Genomic DNA, 25,786 nt, shown 5'->3' on the forward strand with positions numbered 1-25,786 from the left:
ACTTATGGTACCCACTTTGTCTCTTAAGCCTTCGTCCCCACTCTCCAAAAATAGGCGGAAGCATATTTGCCCATCTATTTTACGGACATAACGATATTGCTAGCTATGACCATTAATGACAAAATAATCTGAAATGTAGTCCCTTGACCAAGGACTGTTGTTGTCAGGTTGTTGTTGTTATTAATTAAATTTGTTTGCTGCCCATCTCTGACAGATGGGGAGGGACGGCACAGAATGTATGGGGGGGAGGTGAGATCTGCTATTGGCCCACCAATCACCTCCAGTGTGATATTCCCCCATTGGTCCCCAAACTAATAGGCAGAGCCAAGTCTTCAGGCCCTTAAAAAAGGTTTGGAGGATGGGAGCAAATCTCCCCTCAGGAGGCAAGATGTTCCAAAGGGCAGGAGCTATGGCAGAGAAGGCACTTCTCCTCCTGGAATTCCCCAACTGATGGGGTCTACCACATGCTTCCTCTGACAACTCCTCAGTTCTAGGTTGATAAATAGCATCTTACAGGTAGTCCTTGACTTACGACCATAAATGAGCTTGGAATTGCAATCATAAGTCAATGAAACTGGAAAGGATTTTTTGCAGTTGTTGTTAAACAAATATGATGGTAGTTAAGCAAATTAATTTTCCTCAGTGGGAGTTTTTTTTGCCAGGAACCAGATATAAACACTGGAAACTGGCAAAAAAATGTTGTTGCAAATGGTGGTTATTTACCTCATGCCAGGAATTTCCCAGATAATTGCCATCAGTGTGTGCCACTGTAATAAGTGTTTTAATTGTATCTATGTTCTTCTGCTTCATTTCTGTAATGCTGGAACTGGCAGTCAACAAGGAAAAGCGAGCAAGTGCCTGAACATAAGCATCTCGTTCAAGCTAAAATATAAAAAGCAGAAGTTGAAATAAACCATTGTAATAAAAAAATCCTCAAAAGAGATAATATGGGCTGACAAAGTTATATAAGGCTAGTTAAGATGGAAGCCTGATATGCAGATGTGAATGGGCGAATATGAAACATAGGAATAAGTATTTGAATTGAGAGAATTAAAGAGAAACCTGCCATAAACCATATCCAATGACAGGTAATAGTTCTCCAAGACGCCAGAGAGAAGCCAAAGACTTAATTTGGCATATCAGGCATATCCTATAACTGCTAGATGTGTACACAACTTTAGACCAAGGCTAAGAAATAATTGATAATTTCAGAATGCTGCTACTCTGCATTTAACATTGTATAGAATATGTATTGCATAAAATAACAGTATACCAACCTGCATGCCAAAAATGCAGGCTATTCGGATAGCACATCGTATTCCTTCTAAGCACAATGAGGCCACTTCAATATCATCACAGTTCTGAAGACCAACACTATAAGCAGCAAGTAATGGAGTCCATACAAGCTAACATTGAAGAGGCAGAGAAAAAGAAATAGCTTTAAATTTATTATCAAGTAAATGCATCTTGTGCCAAAGAGCAATCTAATATAAAGACAAAAGCGACTGCTAACTTTTAACACTAAACCAAGAAATAAAGTAAGTTTTGAAATATCTTTTTAAATTCTGTCTATAGCAAAATCTAATATACATCCTCTTTCCTCCATTACTTCCAGCCTGTCTTTTACACTCTTGATATGTCACTGCATATTCTAAATATCCCATTTATTAAACACACTTATAATTTCAGTTTTACATTTGACATATTTGAAAACAGTGTTAAATATCTTTAAGTTTAATTGCATACATACTTTGAACATAGGTCTGACATGATCCAGATGGGTTGCACTAGTAAAGGGTGACTTTGCATGGCTTACTGCCTCCATAAGGGCTTTAGCAGTCTTTGCCATTTGTTCCATTTCTAGATTGTATAACAACCGTCGCTGCTTCTCATTGGCTACACCTAAAAAATATCTTGTTACCCAAATGTGTTTTTAAACATTCACACACACACACACAATTTTAAACAAACAGGATATAGACTTTAAAAAAAGATATACTTTCTACATTTCCAAAAAAAACCAACTTAAAATACAGGTAGTCCTTGACCTACAACAGTTAGTTTAATGACCATTCGAAGTTACAATTGCAGTGGAAAAAGTGACTTATAAAAATTTTTCAGACCTACGACCAATGCAGCATCAACATGGTTATGTGATCAAAATTCAGCTACTTGGCAACTGACTCACATTTATGACGGTTGCAGTGTCCTGGTGTCATGTGATCACCTTTTGCGACCTTCTGACAAGCCAAGTCAATGGAGAAGCCAGATTCACTTAACAACCGTGTTACTAACTTGAAACTGCAGTTATTTACTTAACAACTGTGGCAAAAAAGATTGTAAAATGGAGCAACTCACTTAACAAATATCTCACTTAGAAACAAATTTTGAACTCAATTATGATCATAGGTCAATCAAAATAGAGCTGGAAGGGACCTTGGAGGCCTTGCAGGCCAACCTCTAGCTCAAGTAGGAGATCCTATACCATTTCAGACTTTAAATCTGTAAACAATAAAATAACCAATACACTCCAAAGATAAGTTACAATCAGTAACTTATTACAAACAACTCAAAGTGCTCATTGGAACTCCTACAATCTTTAGCATTGGCTTCCATTGCTGTTATTTTATTTTATTATTTTATTCATTCTGGATGATCACTCTCTATTATCAGATACCCTGCTTCGTCAAACAGAAGGGTAGCAGTAACAACCTCCACTTTGGAATAATCTCATTCTCAAAACTTCCAGACATCTCTTAAGTGATAATCCGAGATTTGGAAGGAAGGGTCTAACCATCTGCTAAAATTCATCCCTAGTCCCCTACCTGCTCCCTTTCCTATCCTGGGGATCAACTGTCCAGGCTAGAAGAGTTGGCAGGTAGAAGGGGAGGAAGTCTCCAAGCAGTTCCAGGGGATCAGGTAAAAGAAGAGGCCGCTATTGCACGCCCATGGCCAGGTTAGATTCAAGTTTTTAAATGCATGATTTTAAATATTATAAATATTCTTCATCCAAGAAGTTTTTAGTAGATATTTATTTTACAATACCAGTCTGGGAGGTAAGAGTGGCTGCAAAATATATTGGTCCAATGTAACAAATGAAGATTCGGCCAACACTGTACTCACAAAAGTTTAATTGCTTAATCCACAAAGTAATGGTATGCTTAAAAAAAGGCTACATATTTTTTTAGAGAAAAAGTCATACTTGGTTTAGTAGATTTGGTAGTGATTGCATATTCTTTTGTGTCCTTCATGGCAATTTTCTTTCCTTCTATTTCATCATAGATAGTAGACAAATATTCTTCTGGAAGATCTTTGCTGTCATTGATCCCACGGTTCATTTTAATGTATTGTTCTTTTGTCATCTTATTCTTTACCTGTTAAATTCAAACATCAGTAAAGAGAAAATTTTAAATTCCTAGAAATTCAACTGTACCTGTCTGGCAAAATCTTTCTTTACATGTTTACCTGAGGACTATGCAGGTCTGTTGTCAACATTATAATAGAATATGCTAAAACATAAGCAGTATCAGCACTGGCAAAGAGAGTTTGGCTGGAAAGAAAAGGAAAAAAAGCAAGATTTTAGAATATTACATCTTTGTCTCTGTTATCCTCTTCGTATATACAAAATGATTCTTACTGAATACACTAATTTAAAAATGTCATTCAAACAGAAAAGTAGGAATTATTTATTTATCTGTAACTAGAGGTTTTTACAGATTTTCTACCAATTTCAGCACAGAAAAACAGGAACTTGATAATTCTGAATGTCTACTATCTCAGTAATTCACCATATGAAAGAACTACCACAATATATAAGCAGAAAACCTCTAGAAAAATCATTTTTTATAGTTTGGCTTGCATCCTAGAGTAACATTTCTACTTTTAAAATATGTATCTAACTGAAAAAGGGGGTCTTAGCCTATTTTATTTTAAACACGTAAAACAAATTCTAACTTGAAACCTCCAAATGTCTTGAGAGTATACCACCCAAGTTGGCTAGAAGTTTGAGAGTTGCTGTTCCGTCCATATCTGGAGGATGCCAGGTTGAGAGTAGCTGACAAATAACTTGTGCTTATTTTTTTTAAGGAAATATTTTAAAAAGAAATACTTTGTGAAACTAGGTAGCAAGGCAATTGGCGTAGCTTATCACCTCAATTTTCTTTTAATGAAGGCTTTAAAAATGCATTCCATTGCATTATAACATTTACCATGTATTTATTCATTAGATTTCTTGTCTTGTGACTGATCTAAAGTCATCAAAGAGTTTCCATGAGTGGATCTACACCTTGTCTCCTGATCTCTTTCAGCACCTTAACTATTACACAGAGTACACCACAGATCTCAAGTTACCCTTGATTGCATTCAATATATCTAGCAGCAAATTTTTCCATTAGTCTATCAATCTTCTGAGCTTCACCAGGTAACCGAAATCCTTCCAGAAATATGCGTAAAGCAGAGACGAAGTCCTTTCCACAGAAATCAAGCAGGTCTACATAGGCGTACATCACCTCCTTGTTAAATTTGTTACTATCCCCCAGAAATTCTCCCACTTGGCTCTAACATGAGGAAAACAAAATGGAAGAAAGAGCATATTAATAATTCATTTTTAAAACTTTACAATCTTAGCTACTGTGGATTATTTTTATTTCTACTGGTAGGACATATAATTAGAATACAACAGTACCATATTTGACTATTATTGCTATAGCAGTCACCATTTGAAGGGCATCATGTGCTTTTGGGGGGGGGAAAGAAAGATCAACATCCAAGCATTACTAATGGTACTGTTTCTCAACACAGCTAAACAAAAGAAGGGAAAAGAATTTAGGTAAACCTGCCACAGTGTAGGCCAGGGATGTCTCCTCTGCTTTTTATTTCTAAGTAAACAGTCACATCATTTTAAGCTTAATTGGCATCTGATAAAAAGGCTATAAAATCAGAACAAGATAGCTCGTTAACAAGCTCTAAGAAATCTTAGGTACAGTAGTGACCAAAATTGTGGAAACCTTTTAGGAAAAGTGTACAGTAGAAATGCCACCTTTGGTTAAGTTTCCACCAATTTTTCTTCTTATTTCTTTATAACTGTAGCCTTGTTCACTTAATAATATTATTTTACATCGCTTTCTGGGTAACCAGTCAACTCTCTGCAGCCTTACTTTAATTTTATTACGTTTTACAAGCTCACTAAATGAAAGAACACAAAACAACCCAACCAACTTGATAGCGCTCACATAACACACTGACAAATGTCCTCCTCTCAGCTTCAATACATGACATCAATAACTGAATCCTACTGTGATCTGATTGGCTCATTGCCAAAACAAGATGACATCTGATTGGCTCTCTAAACACTCATGCTCATTGGCTACAATCAGATGAAGGAAAGCTACCTGACCTAAGAAAGTTGTGCTTCCTTTTTTGGTTATTTGGCTATAACATTTCATAAAATACAGTGCACATACATTCTTGATTAAATTATCTACTACTCCCCCCCTGCAAAAAAACCCCTGGTGTTATTAGCCATCAAACCTCAAAAATACACTTTTCCCAAAAGGTTTCCACAATTTTGGAATGTGTGTTCTTTATGTAATTTATTCAATGTGTATGGATGCCCATCTCAACAAGTGACTGTGATGAACAATCATAAAACAAATTAAAAACAAATTCTCAGAAAAGATACAAAAATTAAAATACATAAAACCCAAGGAAGGTATCATTATTGTTAAAACCAGGAGATGAGACCTCCCATGCCCTTGGAGGCCACAGGTCCTGAAACAGGAAGCAATTTTATCTTTTAGATGCTCAGCATGTTCCTCACAATGACTCTGTAAGTGAATGGCAGAGTAACAACCTCCATGGAGGGTTTTGTGACTTTGTTGCCAAACTGGACATAAATGTTCTTAAGCTCCAGTAAGAGAAGCATCTAAATACAACTATTAGATATTTAGTCTAATATTTAGATTCCTTTATAACATGAAATACAAAAAACTGTAAGAATCACATGAAGATGTAAGATGCAATTTGAAGAAACCCAAGGTTTTGTTAATGCAAGATTTAGCCTTACAGAAGACAGGCGCTCTTCTTGATGCAAAAACTGTGCTATGTCTTCTGCTGTTTCTCCAAGCATTCTCTGCTCTTGCAAATATTGTAGTCCTCTCTTGCATTTCTTGTTAAATCTGTTTGGTGCAAATAAGACAGAGAAGGCAGAGGAAAAATGTAAACTGCTTGTACTGTGACTCTTGTACTCTTGGTGCAAGGCTGGCTTCATGCAACAAGCTTAACAGAAGTAGGAAAGTTATGTAGATATATGTGCAACATATTTGACTTATTTTTTGTCCCTTTGTTGACATATCATGGAAATCTAGACTAACATATCTGAGTTTATGATTCTAAGTGTTGACTGAACTTAGAAAACTTACAAAATGGGTTATGCAGCATAGCACAGAAAGACTCTTTAATATTAAAATGGTTCTACAAACTGCACAGATGCTATTAAAGAATTTTCCCACATTATTTTGTCCCCAGTTGATCAGAATGTATTATATAATTAAAAATACTGCATAATATAAATTATCCTTCAAACTAAGCTCAATTACTGTATTGAAAACTTTACCTAAATTCAGAGTTTTCTTGGCAGCAAAACAGAGGAGTTTGCTATTCCAAATCTAGTCTACAGCCCTAATATCCCATCCAACTACCAACTACATATAACCTTACTTAACTTCCAAACCCAAATAAGGTTAATCAGATCCTGCCACCTATTTTATAAGTACAACTACATTTAAATATCAATACTGAAATCCTAATTTATGTAGAAAAATATAGAAAGCTAGATGCAAACAATTAACAGTGTGGGATGGAATAATATGAGATGAGATACTGGAAAACAGCTGAATGAGAACATCAAAAGAATTCAGCAAAGATGCCTCGTATAAGCAAAAGTGCCTTTCTGTTCACCGAAGTCATTTTGTTATATGATTTTATGGAATAATTTCTTTGTGCCAAGGATCAGCAAAGAGCAGAAATCAGTTAAAAAATAATAATTTGCAAACAGAGGGAGGAAAGGACTACAGACTTTAACATGCTGTTCATTCAATGGCATTCAGTACAATCTATCCAAAGAAACAGTATGTGATTTAAAGAAAACATAAGAGCATTTCCCATTTATAATCATTTATAACAATCTTCATCCAAACATACATGCACTAATAAATAACATAAAACATTTCTTCAAAATGTATATTTAGAGTTTAAAATTTGGTCAGTTAATTTTGCATAAATGATTTTATAAATACAAATGCAAATAAAGGGCAGTCAGTAAAATTAATTTGCTAGTTGAGACCATCTGAAGTGCACTTGATTTTTAATTCTAGCTTACTTGATAATACCTTCATTTTCTTACACAGCAAATAAAACAGCAGCGAATAAAAAGTATCTAGCAGGAAAAGACTGATTGGAAACTACTCCAGCATTAACTTCAACTCACAGTTCAATCCCATGTTCAATTATCTCTTTTTGTTGCTTGATGACCTCACATTGTTCTGGATCATCAGCAGTAGCAGACTGGATGCCAACACTCCCAATTCCTGAGGATACTGTTGAGTCTAAAGAGCTTGCGCTGCTTCTTCGTCCCCCAATCTCCAAACATCTTCCTTCCCCTATTTCTTGGCCTGAAGGTTTGTCTGGGCCTGCACATAAAAAAGAACGAGATACTCAAAACCTACATACAACTGAGAGAAAATGTATTTATACCACTGCGCAAACTTAAAGCTATAAAAATCAAGATGTAAGCCTATTCCCAATCTCCAAATTTCCCAATAGTTCACAGAGCTAACAGATCAAAGGGAGGGAAATTGGTTTTCATATGTGAGAATTCCAGGAGAAAAATACTTGCTTGTCATTATGTTCTTTTTAAAAATATATATTTTACTGATTTTTTTTACAATAACAATCTTTAGTGCTTGGTAAACAGCGTGTTGTCTGGGCTCATATATTTAAAAACAATCAATAATAATTAAATTCTATAGTTCCATAATCAATATATTGATTAATGATATATTGCTTTGATCTTCTCTTCTTCCAGTAGTATTCTCCTTTTGTCAACATTAAACAAATATAGTTCTTAATATTTTCAATATGAAGTTGGACATAAACATTTTTCTTGTGTTTGTACAAATAACGGTAATATCAACATATAACATTTTTTCTGATCAGCTTATGTTTCATTCAATTTATAAAAGTCATCTTATTAAGTCACTACATGTCCTGTTTTCAATTCTTATTTAAGCTAAATTTCCCCTCTGTATTCAAATCATTCTTATCAGTCATAATTTTCTCTAATTACCTTTAAATATCGAAACTTTCCATTCACACACACCATCCCAATATTTTTATATTTCATATATTATAAAAAATACTATACTACTTGTAAAACTTGTCCCTCTTACTGTAGGGCCCCTATATATCCATAATATATCTATTCTTTTAACCATATTCAAACAAGTGTTTAATCATATAGTACTCCATCTGGTAAGTCAAATCAAATCTCTTGAATCTAACTCTAGCCTTCTTCTTTTGCCAAGTAACTTTCAAAGTCAGTGTGTTCAACTTGCCAGGGGATTCTTCCTGTATTTTTGTAAATATTGTTGGGAATAGAAGAGACAAGTTAAGTAAGACATGCATTTTTTTGTCTCTCAAACTTTAATGATTCTCCTGGCTGCCCTATAATCCATTTTGTTAGATCTTCTTTCCTATCTTCAAGTTTGTTTTGAAGCCCTGAAAAATAAGATATCTTTTCCATTTCCATTGTTATAGTGAAATCTTACAAGTTTTCTTTTGTTTGTACTAAGCTATGGTTTTCTTCATCTGTAGCTTTGCTCTTTGGGTCACTGTCCTCTGGTTGGTGTTTTACCTGGTTTGTTTGTTCATTCTTTGTCGTTGTTTTCTGAGTTTTTTAATTGTAAGTTTAGGTTAAATATGTGCTCATTTTTATATCGTCAAAGTTGTTTTTAATCTCATCATGATTTGACACCATTGTCATTTGTATCTGTTACAGCATTGCATACATTTCCTCCTGGAAAATATTTGCTTTTCCTTGGAGTATTGTTCCTGCAGGTCTCTGTTATTCCAGGCTGGGGCCTTCAGAAGGAGGTATTAGGTGTGGTTTCCTGTCACTTTTAGATAGGTATGCAACATCCATTTAACTCCCCCCTCCAGATATTCTTTCACCGGTACCATAGTCTCTATGATTAGCCTTGTTAAACCAGCCAATCTTAAAATCCAAGCAACCAAATCTTATATAATTCTTATCTTTATATATGGTTGTTATCATCCAAGGCATTTCCAATTGTCAAAGCACCACTGAAAGCATAATTTATAGCAGCAGTTCTTCTATTCAGGGATCTTACAGCCAGCCAAAACTGCAATCCAGAATGTTTAACCATCCAGTAAATTCCTTCTTAAAAGATTAGCCAAAAGTCAAAGTTTTTCTTTGTCTGCAGACAATTCTTGAGCTTAGAGATCACCGCTCAGTAAGTGTTTATAATCAGCAGTCAGCAGTTTTTGAAACAAATATAGTTCTCAATCTGTAGTAGGTGGCCCAGTGTATTTTCTTTCCTCTGTTCCCAGGTGCTCTCTATTTGGCTAGAAGTCACTGAGGTTGAAAGGAACAATTTGTTCTTTATTTCTGGGCATCTTGCCAATTTCTGAATCAATGCAGCTATTGTTCTATGCTCCAATCCTCCACTAGATGTCAGTAGCTATTCATTTTTCAACTTTTAAGATGAATAATTGTTTTTTATAATTTCATTAATACTTTTTCAGATGTGAAATCTTAACGGTTTTCATAATTTTCAGATTTATCCAGACTACAGTATTATTAACTTCATTTCAATATAGTTCTGTCCCCCATAAAAATTAAATCACCGCTTCCGTCTATGGAAGGGTGGGGGTGTGATCCCCTCCCTTCTCACTTTCAGAAGATTTTTTGCTTCTTGGGGATCTTTTCCAGGAAATCCGTTACAAATTAGGAGAACATTGATATTCTCACCCAGTTCCAAGCACGCTGTTCACAGTTGTTCTAGTTAGTGCTTTTGGACTTTGGTTGCTGGTAGCTTGGGCTAGTCACTGATGTGCAGCTAGCCTTTCTCCTGTCGGGTTTGGGGGCTTCACCTGGATCAAACGGATCAACCGCCGTCTTTCTGTGATCAACGGGGGGAGGGGGCTCTCCTTTTTTGTCGCTTCTCCAGGGCGACTTAGACCCATTTAGGATCCCCTGGCAGGGCAAAGCCAGCCATGGGGTGCGGAGCTCCAGTACCTCGGCCACACACTACTGCGCAAAACCCCATAAATGTTCTTATGTTTTGTTTGTTTGTAAAATTTTTGGACCACTCAACTTTCCACAGAGTAATTCTGTTATAGTTGCCAACTTAGAAATTCAAAAAGTTTCTAGTTATTTGGAACTAGAATCCTGTTATCTCATAAAAGTACCATAGGAGAACAGCAATCCCCCTCCCGCCCCCCAGAGAAAGAAATATTTTGGGAATATTGAAAGGCAGAATATTATATTTCCCCAAAGGATCTTAAAGGCAGAAAAGCAGTCCCAGTTTTTCTTAATAGCCCCAGGCAGAGGCCAGGTCTGTAGAAATGCAGATTTGATAATCCTATTCAGAAAGTTTGAGGCCCCATTCATGAACATATACTACCAGGCAGAAGCCCATTCAAGACAGGACCTTTTAAAATCCCTTGCAGTGAAACTGATAGCTAACAATAGCAGAGTGATAGAATTAGAACCAGCAACTCCTCACTCAACACAGGAAGTAAGCCATCAGCCCCAGCCCCAAAGAAGCAGGATATGATCTTTGGGACATAATAGGATTAACCCATCACCATTAGAATACCAGAAAGGCACACTGAACCTCAGGTCAAAGTTCATGCCACATAACAGGAACTCCAAACACAAAAGCCCAAGAAGTATAAAAACCCACCGCTCCCAGCTACGTGTGGTCAGCTGCTCCAAGCCTCATGTCTTGTGGTTCAGCTCTTCAATAAACTACAATGTTTTTTTCTAAAGCAGTCTCTATTTTGTTCATTCCCTGCTTAGACTAGACCCTGATGGATATTTTTCATTCAACAGTACATTTTGGCTTTCTCCACAGCATTGATCCCCAGACATGTTGAATTTCAATTCTTATAATGTTTCTCATTATTTTTCACAAATAGAGAAAAACTGGCATATTCTACTTCCACCTCTCATTACAAAAACTGCCATAGAAAATTCTAGTTTTGTGAACCCCTAAGATCAAGAAACTAGACTTAATTAGTAAATGGAAAGCAAGAAAAATTGAACTAACAACTATAAGTATGTTTTGGGATTTCTTACCAATGCTGGCCTGATGATTTGGATTCACATATAGGTCCTTGCTCCATTCAACCATGCACTTTAAAATAGAGACCAAACATTCAAGACCTTTCTTCCTTAGACTTAGTTCCTATATGCAAAAAAGGGGGAACAATTAACTATACTGAAAATGGTCAATAGCTTCATTTCAAAGGAAGAGCAGTGCAAATTCACCAAAAATACTATGGATTGATGCAAAATAAAATCAATCTTGATTTACGAATGCGTAGATTATAGTGCTATCTCTTCTACTGCTAACAGTTACTCAGGCCTGGATCTGTCTCCAAGGAAAATATGCTCCTAAAATCTATGATACACAAGTTAATAGAATAACTGGGATACAGTAATGCAAAGAAGCAAAAATACAAATATATATTAATATTAAACTTCTATATATATTTATTTAGGGGGTACTGCTACTGATGTGGTGAATAATTTCAGAATTAAAAAAACCACAAGATCTTACCTGCAGTGGTGTCATGCCTAACTCATGTCCACTACGTCCTTGAGCAATTTTAGATAAATCATTTACAAGCCGTTCAAAAATATTAGCAGCATTTAAGTCACAGTCATAGTTAACATATATGTCCACTACGCACTGGGCATCTAAAACGGAAATATAATTTAGGAAATTCAGTTGACTGGCAATGATTTAGAGAGACAATACAATATCACAAGGCATTTTTCCATTCTAATCAAGAAAATACATAAAAGAAAATGAGAGCTGATTATTTGCATTATAATATCAGGATTGGAATGTTTCCTAATCTTAAAAATGTCCTGGACATGAGTTTTCAAAAGAAGGAAATGTTTCATGCAAATCCAGACACTCCCCTTTGTTCCCTTGTTTGCCCTTCATTTCCAAAGCACTTTTAGTAAGACTGATTCTAAATGGTAGTTTGGATATGGTACTATTTAGCCATGTTTAAAGGCTGATTTCAATTCTTAAGTAAAACCCCTGAACAGATGTAAAGACAGATGTAAACAGAAAACAGGATACAAGAAGCATAGCAATGAGGGTTGGTCTGAAATTTTCAGCCTGTTTTAGAGGAAGAAATTTTAGTTTACTTTTTTTTTTAAAGGAACTAAGTGTATTACAAAAAAAATGTACTGCTGAGTTTTTCATTTTGCTAGTAAAATTTGCCAGTGGGATGTGGGGGGAGTTAACCTCCAGAGAACACAAATATTGGCTTGGATAATTATCTACAGTATAACCTACCTATTCTTATCAGGAGATTAAATGGTGCAAATATATTCATTACAGGAAAAGCCCATACATCAGCTACCTTTGTTTCTTCATGCAACTATTTATAGGAAAAGCTTAGACACAAACATCAAGATAGGATTACAAGAAATTCTGGGGAAAAAATCTCCTCTGTATGCCTACATTTAGATTCCTATACTGCATTATATATTTTTTTAAGAAAGCAGAAAAGGAAGGTTTATTAAGACATTAACAAATTACCTGCAGAAATCCTAGTCAGAGTCTGAATAACCATCCACTTGTGCTCAAAAGAGCTGGTAGAAGTTTCTAAAATATTCAGGAAGATCTCTTTGAAAAACACCTGTTGAACAGACATGTAAAAAGCAGCAAAAATATTTGTAGTATAAGCATAATTCCATTTAAGCATTGTTCATTTTTGTGAAACTCATTCAAATTTGAAAAAAAAATGCTGACTTTATACACATACGTCTTGAAACATATTACATTTATCTGAGAGATAAACTATATACAGAACCAGTGATGTTTAGTACAAAGTTAACCAAAAGAGAATATAAATCCCTTAATGTAACGGAAAAAAACCCAAAACTTTCTTACCTCAATTTGCATTTTTAAATGAATCTTAAAATTTGAAAGTAGGGTAAGGAAGATTGCAAGAGAGAGCTCAAACACATCAGGAACAGAAGACACTCCATTTTTAGACAATGCTACACAGAGGTATTGCTTGATTGCATTTATAAACATTTCATGTGTCCTGAAGACTGGACCAGCATTTTGCAAAACCGAAAGCAGCAGCTGAAGTGATACTATTTTAGAGCGCATTTCATGAGATCTGAAAATGGAAAAAAGAAAAAAACTTATTTTTTTACAAAAACCCTCTTTTTTGCTAAGTTACTTGTGGAATGTGACTCTGAAAGATGACCCTTATTCTGAAATCTCAAAACCTTTGACCAATTTGTCCCCATTTTTTGAAAATTTAAAAATGGATTGATTCCAATTCACTTCACCATAGATATCAAGAGAAGTAACAACAAACATCTCTTTTATTACATGCCACTGAGAACAGCACTGCAGCATTGGACGTCTGCAACGCACAAAGATTATTTTATTAAAGGCACTTTGAACTTAAAAGACTCCATTTTAGTTTTAACTAAATTAAGAAATAAAGCAATTTATATTGTAAAAATAATCTCACTACATGCCTTTTCATTTACTATGCTTCTTCTAATATTGTCTTTTCCTCTTTGTGCACACAACCATCTTCTATTCTAGCAGCAGAACCAATAACTCAATAACTTATCCACACAATATTTTCTTTTCTGACACTTGAGAATAAAACACATGGGTCCAAAGACATCTGTTTGGCCCACCGGTATTTACAAGAACCTAAATTCGGTTCTTGGATAGCAAGCTTTGCAAGTTTCATATTTTGGGATGAATATACAGTGTATACCATCTTAGTACTATATGTCGTTTGGAAAACAGTGGATTCAGTCAGAAAGCAAATTAAATTATTAAGAGCATGTTTCTTTTTACTAAAATGGTTTAGCTTTTCTACATAAGCAGGTAAAATCAAATTGTAAGTGATTAATTTGTTCTCTGATATTTGTACTAGCAAATGGACAAAATACAAGTCATAATTTTTCTTTTAGTTTTTACTTGGGATCTGGAGGCCCATCACCAAGTGGTTTCATTGAAAGTTTGCACAATGACCGGAACACAAGAAAGGCATCTTTCTGAAGGATATGGGAGAACTTTGCAACGGTTTGAGGCCCAGGGACATCAGTTTCCTAAAAATCAAAGCAACAGAAGAATTAGTTAGGATGGCTAATTTTGACCAATGTTTAACTCTTTAGTGATGATTACACTCTAACATTAAAAGGCAGAACAAGTTTTTTGAGATTGAACATTACGCAAGAATGAACCTGTAACTCTATGTGTATGTGTGTATCCTCAGATTTGTGCAGCCTGAATAATGGTTGCACAATTTCTTCCCATTTTTTCCAATACAATACCATTAAAAACACGGGCTCTCAACTCAAGTGGACAGGTAATGATTAAATCTGAAAGTGAATCATTTACGCCTACAACCCACTTTAGTCAGATTCTAAATAAAGCTGATATAAAAATATATTTACTACTGTTGAATCTAACATTCGATTAATATTAAGAAATTACTTTAACATGTTAACTCAACTAAGCTGTTTATTAAAAAAATTAATTGTATTTTCTAATATTATGGTTCTCTAATATTATATTTTTTTATTAAAAGCATACATTTTTTAAAGTTAACATCCAAGCACCTGAATTAAAATATCTATTATATCTAACCAGTTGTGGTGAGTTAAAATGCATTATAAAAAAGCAGCACATTCATGTATGCTTGCCTATGACACAGCAATAAATATGTATATTTATCATTACAGTAACTAATTCATCATATTATAAGAATATAGAAAATTTTATGCAATTCTATCTTAGCAGAACAAAGTACAACTAATTTCTAAAAAGGTAAAGGTAAAGGTTCCCCCGCACATGCGTGCTAGTCGTTTCCGACTCTAGGGGCCGGTGCTCATCTCCGTTTCATAGCCGAAGAGCCAGCGCTTGTCCGAGGACGTCTCCGTGGTCATGTGGCCGGCATGACTAGATGCCAAAGACGCACGGAAGGCTGTTACCTTCCCACCGTAGTGGTCCCTATTTTTCTACTTGCATTTTTATGTGCTTTCAAACTGCTAGGTGGGCAAAAGCTGGGACGAGTAATTTCTATGGATGTGTTAATAAATTATAGCTACAGCTAATAAATACAGGGAGTGCAGAATTATTAGGCAAATGAGTATTTTGACCACATCATCCTCTTTATGCATGTTGTCTTACTCCAAGCTGTATAGGCTCGAAAGCCTACTACCAATTAAACATATTAGGTGATGTGCATCTCTGTAATGAGAAGGGGTGTGGTCTAATGACATCAACACCCTGTATCAGGTGTGCATAATTATTAGGCAACTTCCTTTCCTTTGGCAAAATGGGTCAAAAGAAGGACTTGACAGGCTCAGAAAAGTCAAAAATAGTGAGATATCTTGCAGAGGGATGCAGCACTCTTAAAATTGCAAAGCTTCTGAAGCGTGATCATCGAACAATCAAGCGTTTCATTCAAAATAGTCAACAGGGTCGCAAGAAGCGTGTGGAGAAACCAAGGCGCAAAATAACTGCCCATGAACTGAGAAAAGTCAAGCGTGCAGCTGCCAAGATGCCACTTGCCACCAGTTTGGCCATATTTCAGAGCTGCAACATCACTGGAGTGCCCAAAAGCACAAGGTGTGCAATACTCAGAGACATGGCCAAGGTAAGAAAGGCTGAAAGACGACCACCACTGAACAAGACACACAAGCTGAAACGTCAAGACTGGGCCAAGAAATATCTCAAGACTGATTTTTCTAAGGTTTTATGGACTGATGAAATGAGAGTGAGTCTTGATGGGCCAGATGGATGGGCCCGTGGCTGGATTGGTAAAGGGCAGAGAGCTCCAGTCCGACTCAGACGCCAGCAAGGTGGAGGTGGAGTACTGGTTTGGGCTGGTATCATCAAAGATGAGCTTGTGGGGCCTTTTCGGGTTGAGGATGGAGTCAAGCTCAACTCCCAGTCCTACTGCCAGTTTCTGGAAGACACCTTCTTCAAGCAGTGGTACAGGAAGAAGTCTGCATCCTTCAAGAAAAACATGATTTTCATGCAGGACAATGCTCCATCACATGCGTCCAAGTACTCCACAGCGTGGCTGGCAAGAAAGGGTATAAAAGAAGGAAATCTAATGACATGGCCTCCTTGTTCACCTGATCTGAACCCCATTGAGAACCTGTGGTCCATCATCAAATGTGAGATTTACAAGGAGGGAAAACAGTACACCTCTCTGAACAGTGTCTGGGAGGCTGTGGTTGCTGCTGCACGCAATGTTGATGGTGAACAGATCAAAACACTGACAGAATCCATGGATGACAGGCTTTTGAGTGTCCTTGCAAAGAAAGGTGGCTATATTGGTCACTGATTTGTTTTTGTTATGTTTTTGAATGTCAGAAATGTATATTTGTGAATGTTGAGATGTTATATTGGTTTCACTGGTAAAAATAAATAATTGAAATGGGTATATATTTGTTTTTTGTTAAGTTGCCTAATAATTATGCACAGAAATAGTTACCTGCACACACAGATATCCCCCTAAAATAGCTATAACTAAAAACAAACTAAAAACTACTTCCAAAAATATTCAGCTTTGATATTAATGAGTTTTTTGGGTTCATTGAGAACATGGTTGTTGTTCAATAATAAAATTAATCCTCAAAAATACAACTTGCCTAATAATTCTGCACTCCTTGTAGATGGGGCAAACCCAGCAAAACCTGTGAGTTCTGGTCCGAGCTTATGCATGAAAACCAGTGGATGACTTTGAGCCAGTCACTCACTCGCAGTCCAACCCATCTCAGAGTTGTTGTAGAAAAATAGGAGGAGGAAAAACTATTAGGCATATGTGCCATCTTGAGTTGCTTATTAAAATAATAAAGGTAGAATTAAAAAAAATCTAAAAGGTTTGACAGAAAGTAGAATCAACTGCAAAAAGACTGTTAAGCTAATATTCCAAAATAATTTTTTCATTTTGTTATACTTTGCTCCAAATTCATAGTTCAATAGAACAATGCAGCATCTGTTTTATCATAGTAGTAAATACCAACCTAAGTAGCTAAATTGTTAATGAAATCCATAGGTTTTGACCATTTGTTGGTTTTGGAGCTAGGTTTGCCCTTCCAAATATTTTAGTGTCTTCTCCAACCCTAGCCACAGATACCTATCTTCAAACAATCCCCTTCTCCCCAAAGTTAGGAGTTTTACATTCAAATTATTATATGTTTAAGAGCCCTACCAGATTATCTGTGGAGGAGACAGACTGTCTATCATCTGAAATTCCATTTGCTTGCTGATTTTCATGACTGCCACTTGGAGAGGCAAGAACTGGAGTTCCCAGCTCAGGTAAAATCCTACTTGATTCAGGCAGACCTTGCTTTAGAAGTTCTTCGTCTAAAGAGGCTGAAGAATTGTATTTGTCATAATTACATACCAAACATTTTGTAAAGAATTTAATTCAGAGAGTCAATAGAAAACAATAAGAAAACAGAAATTTGCTAAAGTACTGAATCCGTTTTTCTCTAATAATATGGGAGTTGTTAGGCTGATACAGAATCTTTTATGTGAAAAGGCAGTTAGGTCTGGTTTTAATTTATTCTTACCAAGAGTGTCATCCTAAAGAAAAAATTAAGAATGAGGATGTTCTTTTTAAAAAGGCAGGAAGAAAGAGAGAGACCTAGCCAAATAACGTTTACCTCTAACTGCTGAAGTGACCACATCCTCCAAGATTTCTTTAACAATTTCTTTGCCTCCATCAGTTTCTTCTTCTGATAAAATATATATTAAGAAGTTATTTGGAAAAAAATTGCGATTGATCATCTTTTTTTAAAAAAGCACTAGTCCCTGAATTTTTTTGTAAATTCATGAAGCCTAGTAAGAAAAAAACTGACCTTTAATGTCCAATTTGCACAGGAGACTTACAAACTTCCTCAATGGGGCAATGAGCCACCCCTGACAGTCACAACTACTGGCTTGGACAGCTAAGGCTCTCCACAGAGGTGATTACAATTATCAGAAGCTTCCTGCAGATTTCTCAATATGCATGTTTATCAAGACACCTGTCTACACAACTCAAAGACAAATCGGGTGCTATGTAAAGAATATTACAATGTCACTTAATTGTAACATACATGCTACACTGAACTGCATCTCATGGGTACATTCTGCTCAGTGATGAGCTATTAAAAATCACTGAGAATCAATAGTTGTGATGAGACAGAGCCCTCCTAAAAGATTATGCCTTATAAACAGAACAATAATAGAACAGAAATTATGAAATCCTGATGCTACATAATACACTGATAATATACTGACATGATTATTGCCTGCAGATAACCATTTTTAAAATACTCTGCGAGCTAGATTTTTTTAAAGTGGTCAATGGAAGAAAAATGATAAAATGTTAGAATAAATTCATCAAAATGTAAAAGTATACTTTCTTAAGAAAGAAAGGTAAATCAAAATTGCCATTCTAGATTAATCATTTTACTTTACTTTGAATATATTTGAAGAATTACCCAAAACTATGATTTACGCAGCAGTATCAGTGTCATGACATTACATTTCTTTTTTTATTTTTCCCCCTTTCCAAATCATGCTGTGGCTTGGATGCAACAGTCCTGATTTGTATTCAACTACAGTTCCGCATTACTTATAAATTATGGCACTTTAATTTAATGGTGAACACTCTCAGTTTTATAAGGTACACCAGACCAATGCCATATAGATCTAAAACTACTTTTATTAAAAAAGCTACAGTAATAGAATATTGCAAATCTGAATGTGCTACCCTTTCATATGGGGGAGGGGGCAAACAATCTGGGTCATTTACTCAAATTAGTTTCTTGGAATGGATTTGAGTCATGCTTGTCTGATCATTGCCTTAGTAGTGGCTCTTCATTTTGTCCCTTAAGGCCATCCTCAGATACTAGATACTTTGTGTGGTTTGTTGACTAAGCCAGTTTCATAGTTTTACTGTTTAGATGTAATGGAGAACTTTGCAAAATTCAAACCATGACCTTTATAATGAAGTTAGCACACAATAGGCAAAGTGAGTGGAATGCAGCATTGGCATTGAACCAGACCTCCATAAAGTTTTAAGCCACATATACTAAGGTTTAATTACCACGTTCTGCAGAAGTGGAATCATCCTGTGGTTTGTCATCTCCATTTTCTTTTTTTTCTGGCTCTCCATTAGTCAAGTCTGCTTTTACAGGAGTCGAGGGTTTGCTTTCTTGTTGGCTATTCTTCAGTCGGCTAAATTTAGGAGACCCTGACACAGTATGAATCATAGGAGATTGGGATTTTTGTTGAATTGGTTTTTCTAGTTCTCTTGTCTCTTGCATCTTAAAAAAATGAAAGTGTTTCCACAACATACATCAAAATATGTTCCAAAAAATATTTAACAGAAAGAAACATAACTAAATACTCTTAAAGTGGTTCCAAATGTTTATGTCTTCCTATATATTAAAGAAATGCCTTGTTTAATGTTCCAGGACACTGTAGTATGAAGTGTTTTCCAAAATGTGTGTGTGTATAGAGAGGGAGAGGGAGAGAGAAACTCAGGCCTGGGGTTTGGTTTCAGATATTATTTTTATTATTCTTTTAGCTTAGGCTACCTGGGTGGGGTTTGTATGCTTTTAATTGCTTTTCTTATGTGTGTGGGGTTTTTTTGTATTTATAAGCTACCCAAATCTATAAGATTAGGCAGTTAAATTTAAATAAAATTATTACTATTTCACATTTCATCTATAATACATTTTCTCATATTAAAACATTTTAAAAGGAAGATAAAAACAAATGCAAACTAATATAAATATGAGGGGGGAAAGGAAAAGAAAGAAAGCCAATAGAAAGTATTTCCTCAACTTAAGGAAAACAAAGGTTGTTTTTTATTATGCCCTTTTAATCTGACATTCAGTGCAGGAATATCAAACAATATCAGTTATAGTCAGCATCTTCCAGAAGCATGTAATCTAAAATAGGGACCGTCTTAAAACTTTTGATATAGTGAAGGCTGAAATGGATAACACAACAATGAATATGGTTATATCATACAGTAAATATAGAGTTAATCATTTATTTTCTCAGATATTTTGGATCAGGGTTGGGTTTCCCTTTTTTCTTTAAGCTTTGTAAAGTCTACTTAGGATTACATTTTAGTTTTCCATCACAAAATGAAACAAAGTTCCATCTGTTGTTGTAAATTTTGGAATAGAGCTGCAGAGAATCTGTTTTGACAGGATACACGATTTGGAGGATAAGTCACACAAATTAAATCATAAACTCTTCTCCTTTTCTGAGTTTGTCATCAGGTCTAAATGAAGTTGAACATAATTATCATCCAAGACATGGATAGGAAACAACAGGTTAAAGTGTACACTGTGATTTGAACGTATATTTTCAATTTTACTAACTAGATTCTTGACTGATTCAGGAAATATCACATTTGTGAATATGCCAAATTAAAAAATAGTGGACATACTAGGTAAATAAGAGGGGAAGAAAACAGCAAACACAAGTTTTATGTCTAAAGTTTATTCTAAGCCCAGTGCCAAGGAACTTTTAATTACCAAGTTCCATTTTTGCCGCCCTTGGAATCCTTCCTAATTAGGATTGCTATCAATAGCACAATATCCCATCATTATGAGGAAAACAGATGACAACTGAGTTGCAAGATCTAAAATAAGCAGATTGCAAATAAAAAAATAACCCACAAACTCTCTCAATTGAGTCATTTCTTCTATTTTTAGATAATACACAACATGAATATAAAAAAGGAAAAACAATAGCATAATCAATAATCAAAGATGCATATACAGTATAAGTCAGAGAAAGAAATATTTGTTACATACAGCCTGGTTTTCCATCCGTGTGAAAATGACATTCAGCATTTGAGTGAGAGTAGCCTTGGCAGTTGTTTGATTAATGAGATTTTTACTGGCCAGGTAGATGTTGTAACAAGTTCTAACAGTTTGAAGGATTGTTCCTTCATGAATTTCTATATATGGAGATGTGACAGCAGTAAGAAGAGCCTGGGAAAAAAGGCACATAGACATTATAATAAATTGACAAAACCTTTTTTTAAAATATGTATTACTCAGCACTTTTAAATAGGTGTTTTTGAATTAAGGGTTAAAAAGGAATAAAATTCACCAAACCTTTGCTAACATATGTTGATTTTATTTATTTATTTAGGAAAATTTATATAACCGCTCACATGGACTCCAGGCAGCTTACAGAAAATAAAGCACAATGTGTGTGTGTGTGTGTGTGTGTGTGTGTGTGTGTGTGTGTGAAGTATTGTCAAGTCTTTTGAATATACCTTGCTAATTAAATCTTTCTTTCCTGTTTTGGCCTAACCCAAGGCTATCCACAGGATATAGTCACAACTTATGACAGCTCACTATTTGTGTAAATTATTCAAATTGCTAATAAAGAATTTAGGGAGGCTGATATGGCCATTTCGAACTTCTTATGTTCTCATCAGTCAGTCATACCCTTTATCTGAGATTCGAACCTGGGCTGATTATATATTATATATTATATATATATATATTAAAATAATAAAATAGCCCCACCCCCCACCTCCTTGACAGCAACACACACTGTTGTCCTGAAATACTTCTTTATAGAACAGACATGTCAAACTTGCGACGTCACGTGACATAGCACGACATATTGGAGCTTTTTCCCCATTGCAGGTAATGGGGTGGGCGCGGTTTTGTTGTGATGCATCCAGCCCGTGGGCCAGCAGTTTAACACCACTGTTATAGAAGGTAGGAAGTAACCCACCAGAACAATTTCTTGCTTGGAAAAATGCTATCTAATCTGTAGCAACTATTTTATTCCAGATTTTTATCAAATAAATCATACTATTTTCCCTTATGTCAAAAGTACTTATAAATGCAAGAGGACAATTCTGCATGCTTACAGCTTGCATTTAATGTTCCTTAGGCTCACACAGTACTGCTTTTATATTATTAGTGCAAAAGTAAATGTCCAAGAACTGTATATCTATGAACTTGTTCTCTATGTGCTGTTAAAGTGACACTATTATAATCTTATCCACTTAACCAGGAATTAATATTGCATTCTTACAGATCTTGGGCTGTATTCTCAAATAATCGTATACTGTAATGTGATTTATGTGATTATGATGATGTATTTTGAGTGAACTGTGCCATTGACATTCGGTTGAATAAAGCCAGTAAATTATGATTTATATGAATTAGCACATTGGGTAAGTCATTTACTTTGGCCAGTTCAAAAGCAAGGCCAAAAAATTTCAATGGGAACTTAACTTTCCAGCCACTGTACGTAGCACTATGTTTTAAGTCTTAGATTTTCTCCCTATCTCTAACACCTTCCTTCTCAGTATTTCCCATTACCAATTTGTTTTTGCTTACCTGGACAAAAATAACATGTGACTGAATGTCATATGTAGCTCAAATTCAATTTTTAAGCCTTTAAAAGAGAATGTTGCAGATATATATATATATATATATATATATATATATATATATGTATGTGTGTGTGTGTGTGTGTGTGTGTGTGTGTGTGTAAATTACTAACAAAGAATTAAAGGGAAACTGAGATGCATTTCTGACTCCTTAGTCGTCCTCAGTCAGCTATACCCTTCTGAGATTCGAACCTGGGCTGATTGCATCCAAGGCAGTGTCATGCAATCAGCCCAGGTTCGAATCTCAGAAGGGTATAGCTGACTGAGGACGACTAAGGAGTCAGAAATGCATCTCAGTTTCCCTTTAATTCTTTGTTAGTAATTTACACAAATATATGAATTGTCCGGTGTGACTACTGCCTGTTTGATAGCCTTCAAGATAGGCTGAAAACAGGAAATAAAGATTTGCCCCATGTTTGGGGCCTAGCAAGGTAATCTAAATAGTTAACATTTGAAACATATATATATATATATATATATATATATATATATATATATATATATATATATATATATATACATTTAGAAAACATTTGAAATACATGGAATATTTTTAAAATCTATTCATTGTTTGGGGACAAGATCACTCGTAAGAATTTTTAATTTGAAAAGAGTCTTAAAACAGTAGTGGTGCTTATGCAACAATCAGTTATTTAAAAATAGGCAGTAGGAAATGAGATGCCAAATGAGAAAATAGGGAACTGAGTAAGATGTAAGTAAAAGCACAGAATACAACATCAATAAGCAAAATAACTGAGAAGGCAGAAAGTATTATACATGGTTTTCTTATGTTCCATAAGAACAGAATATGTGCCTTATTTAAGAACCTACTTCTTAAATAAGGCATACATTTATAAATATCAAGAGATTCATCAATGTTGGAGAACATAAGAAGAAAATTACTCTATAAATGAATACAAGGATTCTCTTGAAATAACAGAAGACTAACAAAATATCCAGTTTTCTAAAAGGTACATTAAGAAGTTACCTTTATTATTTGTAACTGTACTCCTTCATCAGTCTGAGGACCCTGAAAGCAGTTGCACACTGTTTCAACTATGCGGTCAATCAGGCGTTTTCCAGGAGCTCCACTGTCTGGAGCATTGCCAGTGATATGTCCATAAGCAATGAGTTTCTAGGCAAGAAATATATATATATATATATTTACCATGCGTATATACATGATACACACACACACACACACAGTCTTAAGTTCATTTTCAGGTGATCAATACCTTAGTTCTCTCAACATATTCAAACTACCAGAACATCTTCATGAATAAATCCAGGGAAGGAGATGGAACTATTAAAGCTGGGAGGGGGAGAAGGGATTTGAGAATAAAAATTAATCTGTTTCTATTTTTTCCCCCACAAAGCTGCATTGCACGTAAATGGCATTAAAAAGAATATTTTAAGCATGATGTGTGGGGAAATGAAGCACTTAAAAAACTAAACCAACTGATAACAGAAGTCAAACAGGAATGTTCAAAACATTGCTCAAAGGGACAGATAAGTTCCCAATACAGCACAGTAACATTCGTACTGAAACACACACATACATACAATTGTAGAACATAAACTCAGCAAGTAAAACCAATTTACCCAAGGGAGTTAACAGATTAAATTTCAATAAAATACCTGTAAGCAATCCAAAGAGGTGCTGACAATCCGTGGAGATTTTGACTGACAGGCCAACTCAAATGGGAGAAAATATTTATCAGCTTCAATGAAGTTTGCTTTTGGTATGGTTTCACTGCCTTGGCTAATTAGAAAAATTCAAACAAAATTATTCGATATGATAAATCATTTTCACACTAAAGCTTGTGCCAGTTCTGTATCAGATTGTCCTCTGTATGTTAAATATATCTAACTGGCTCAATACTTTCATCAATTATTGTTTCTAGGTATTGAAAGCCTACTCTTTCATACCTGCTTGGAAGTAGGTTTATCAACAGGCAGCTGAAATACTGAAGCCTAGGGCTATAATCTTCAATATCCATGATTATTAAAATTCAGCACAAAGACAAGCAGAACTCCCTATGTCATCTTACAACATCAAGTTACTACCAGTTCCCTTTTGCAAGATAATATTTTAACTCCACCCCAAGTACAAACAATTGGAGTTGTTCATTGATGAAAATTTGTGTACAGAGTCATTCTCGGAAGGCAGTAATTTGTAGGTGCACAAAATAAACATTTCTCTCAAGAAGACAAATAAAGATTTCCATTTGTACTTTCATTTATCAACTTTGTTATGGTATACTTTTGGTGTGCAAACCAATTTACAGTATTTCTTCACTGTTGTATTTAACTTAGAAGTTCAAGTATTTTAACTGATTATTAGGTTTTGGGTGAGAAAATGTCAGATGTTGCTACAACTAAAATAGTCTAAGAGACTATATTACTGCACATCACGTCAGTGCTTAAAATTTCTTTTTTAAAAAGGGACTGATGCACACATCATATAAACTAATGTTATAATTATATATTATAATTATAAATTAAAAACATGAAAGTCATAACATGTTTATGAAATATTTTACAATATTATTTTTATGTGATTATGGAATTTAAGATGATCAAAAACCATTTACAAAAATCCAGTGAGGAAAATAATCAATTAAAATATAAAACTATTTAAAAAATCACTAACATTCTTCCTAAAATCACTGATTTATGTTAATAACAAGCAAAACATGTCATTAAGCAAACTGAGGTTTAGAAAATATTAAAAGCCAAAATTATTGGAAAGGAATATAAACAGAATTTAGCTGTAGTTAATTAACCTTGTTAATTATATCTGTGTCCATGCCATTTAAATGCCTAAATTATGATTGATATGAAAAATGATGATAGGGAATAGCAGAAAATAGATAAATTATAGGTATGGGGAAAAATCCAGTTGAAAAGAAAGGAAGTGGTATGCATTATCTTTCAGAAGTGTGAAAGTCGTTGCTAGTAACTGAAATAGAATGACCGTTTTAAGTAGACCATACATAGCCACAAGAGTTGCTTAAACATGTATCCCTTCCTC

At 35.0% G+C, this 25,786-nt stretch overlaps 1 protein-coding gene across 3 annotated transcripts in view; it reads right to left on the reverse strand.

Annotated features, from left to right (window-relative positions):
• Nucleotides 1-25,786, reverse strand: part of ARFGEF2 (ARF guanine nucleotide exchange factor 2) — a 54,670-nt gene that overhangs the window by 19,939 nt on the left and 8,945 nt on the right. Inside the window, exons 3-21 of one of the 3 annotated variants that reach the window (XM_083358784.1) lie at nt 24,391-24,514; nt 23,741-23,887; nt 21,146-21,325; nt 19,417-19,636; nt 17,987-18,055; nt 17,530-17,693; nt 14,280-14,410; nt 13,218-13,452; nt 12,864-12,963; nt 11,865-12,004; nt 11,381-11,489; nt 7,487-7,688; nt 6,065-6,176; nt 4,351-4,556; nt 3,466-3,550; nt 3,203-3,374; nt 1,751-1,902; nt 1,278-1,406; nt 724-882 (exon numbers count right to left, since the gene is read on the reverse strand). In XM_083358784.1, coding sequence (XP_083214910.1) covers nt 724-882; nt 1,278-1,406; nt 1,751-1,902; nt 3,203-3,374; nt 3,466-3,550; nt 4,351-4,556; nt 6,065-6,176; nt 7,487-7,688; nt 11,381-11,489; nt 11,865-12,004; nt 12,864-12,963; nt 13,218-13,452; nt 14,280-14,410; nt 17,530-17,693; nt 17,987-18,055; nt 19,417-19,636; nt 21,146-21,325; nt 23,741-23,887; nt 24,391-24,514 — 2,836 coding nt within the window. Of the gene's footprint in view, nt 1-723; nt 883-1,277; nt 1,407-1,750; nt 1,903-3,202; nt 3,375-3,465; nt 3,551-4,350; nt 4,557-6,064; nt 6,177-7,486; nt 7,689-11,380; nt 11,490-11,864; nt 12,005-12,863; nt 12,964-13,217; nt 13,453-14,279; nt 14,411-17,529; nt 17,694-17,986; nt 18,059-19,416; nt 19,637-21,145; nt 21,326-23,740; nt 23,888-24,390; nt 24,515-25,786 lie in introns of all 3 variants that reach the window. The other 2 variants (XM_083358783.1, XM_083358785.1) reach the window with 2 other exon arrangements.

This window comes from Vipera ursinii (genome assembly GCF_947247035.1).
Source record: "Vipera ursinii genome assembly, chromosome: 3".
In the NCBI taxonomy this organism is placed as follows: Eukaryota; Metazoa; Chordata; class Lepidosauria; order Squamata; family Viperidae; genus Vipera; species Vipera ursinii.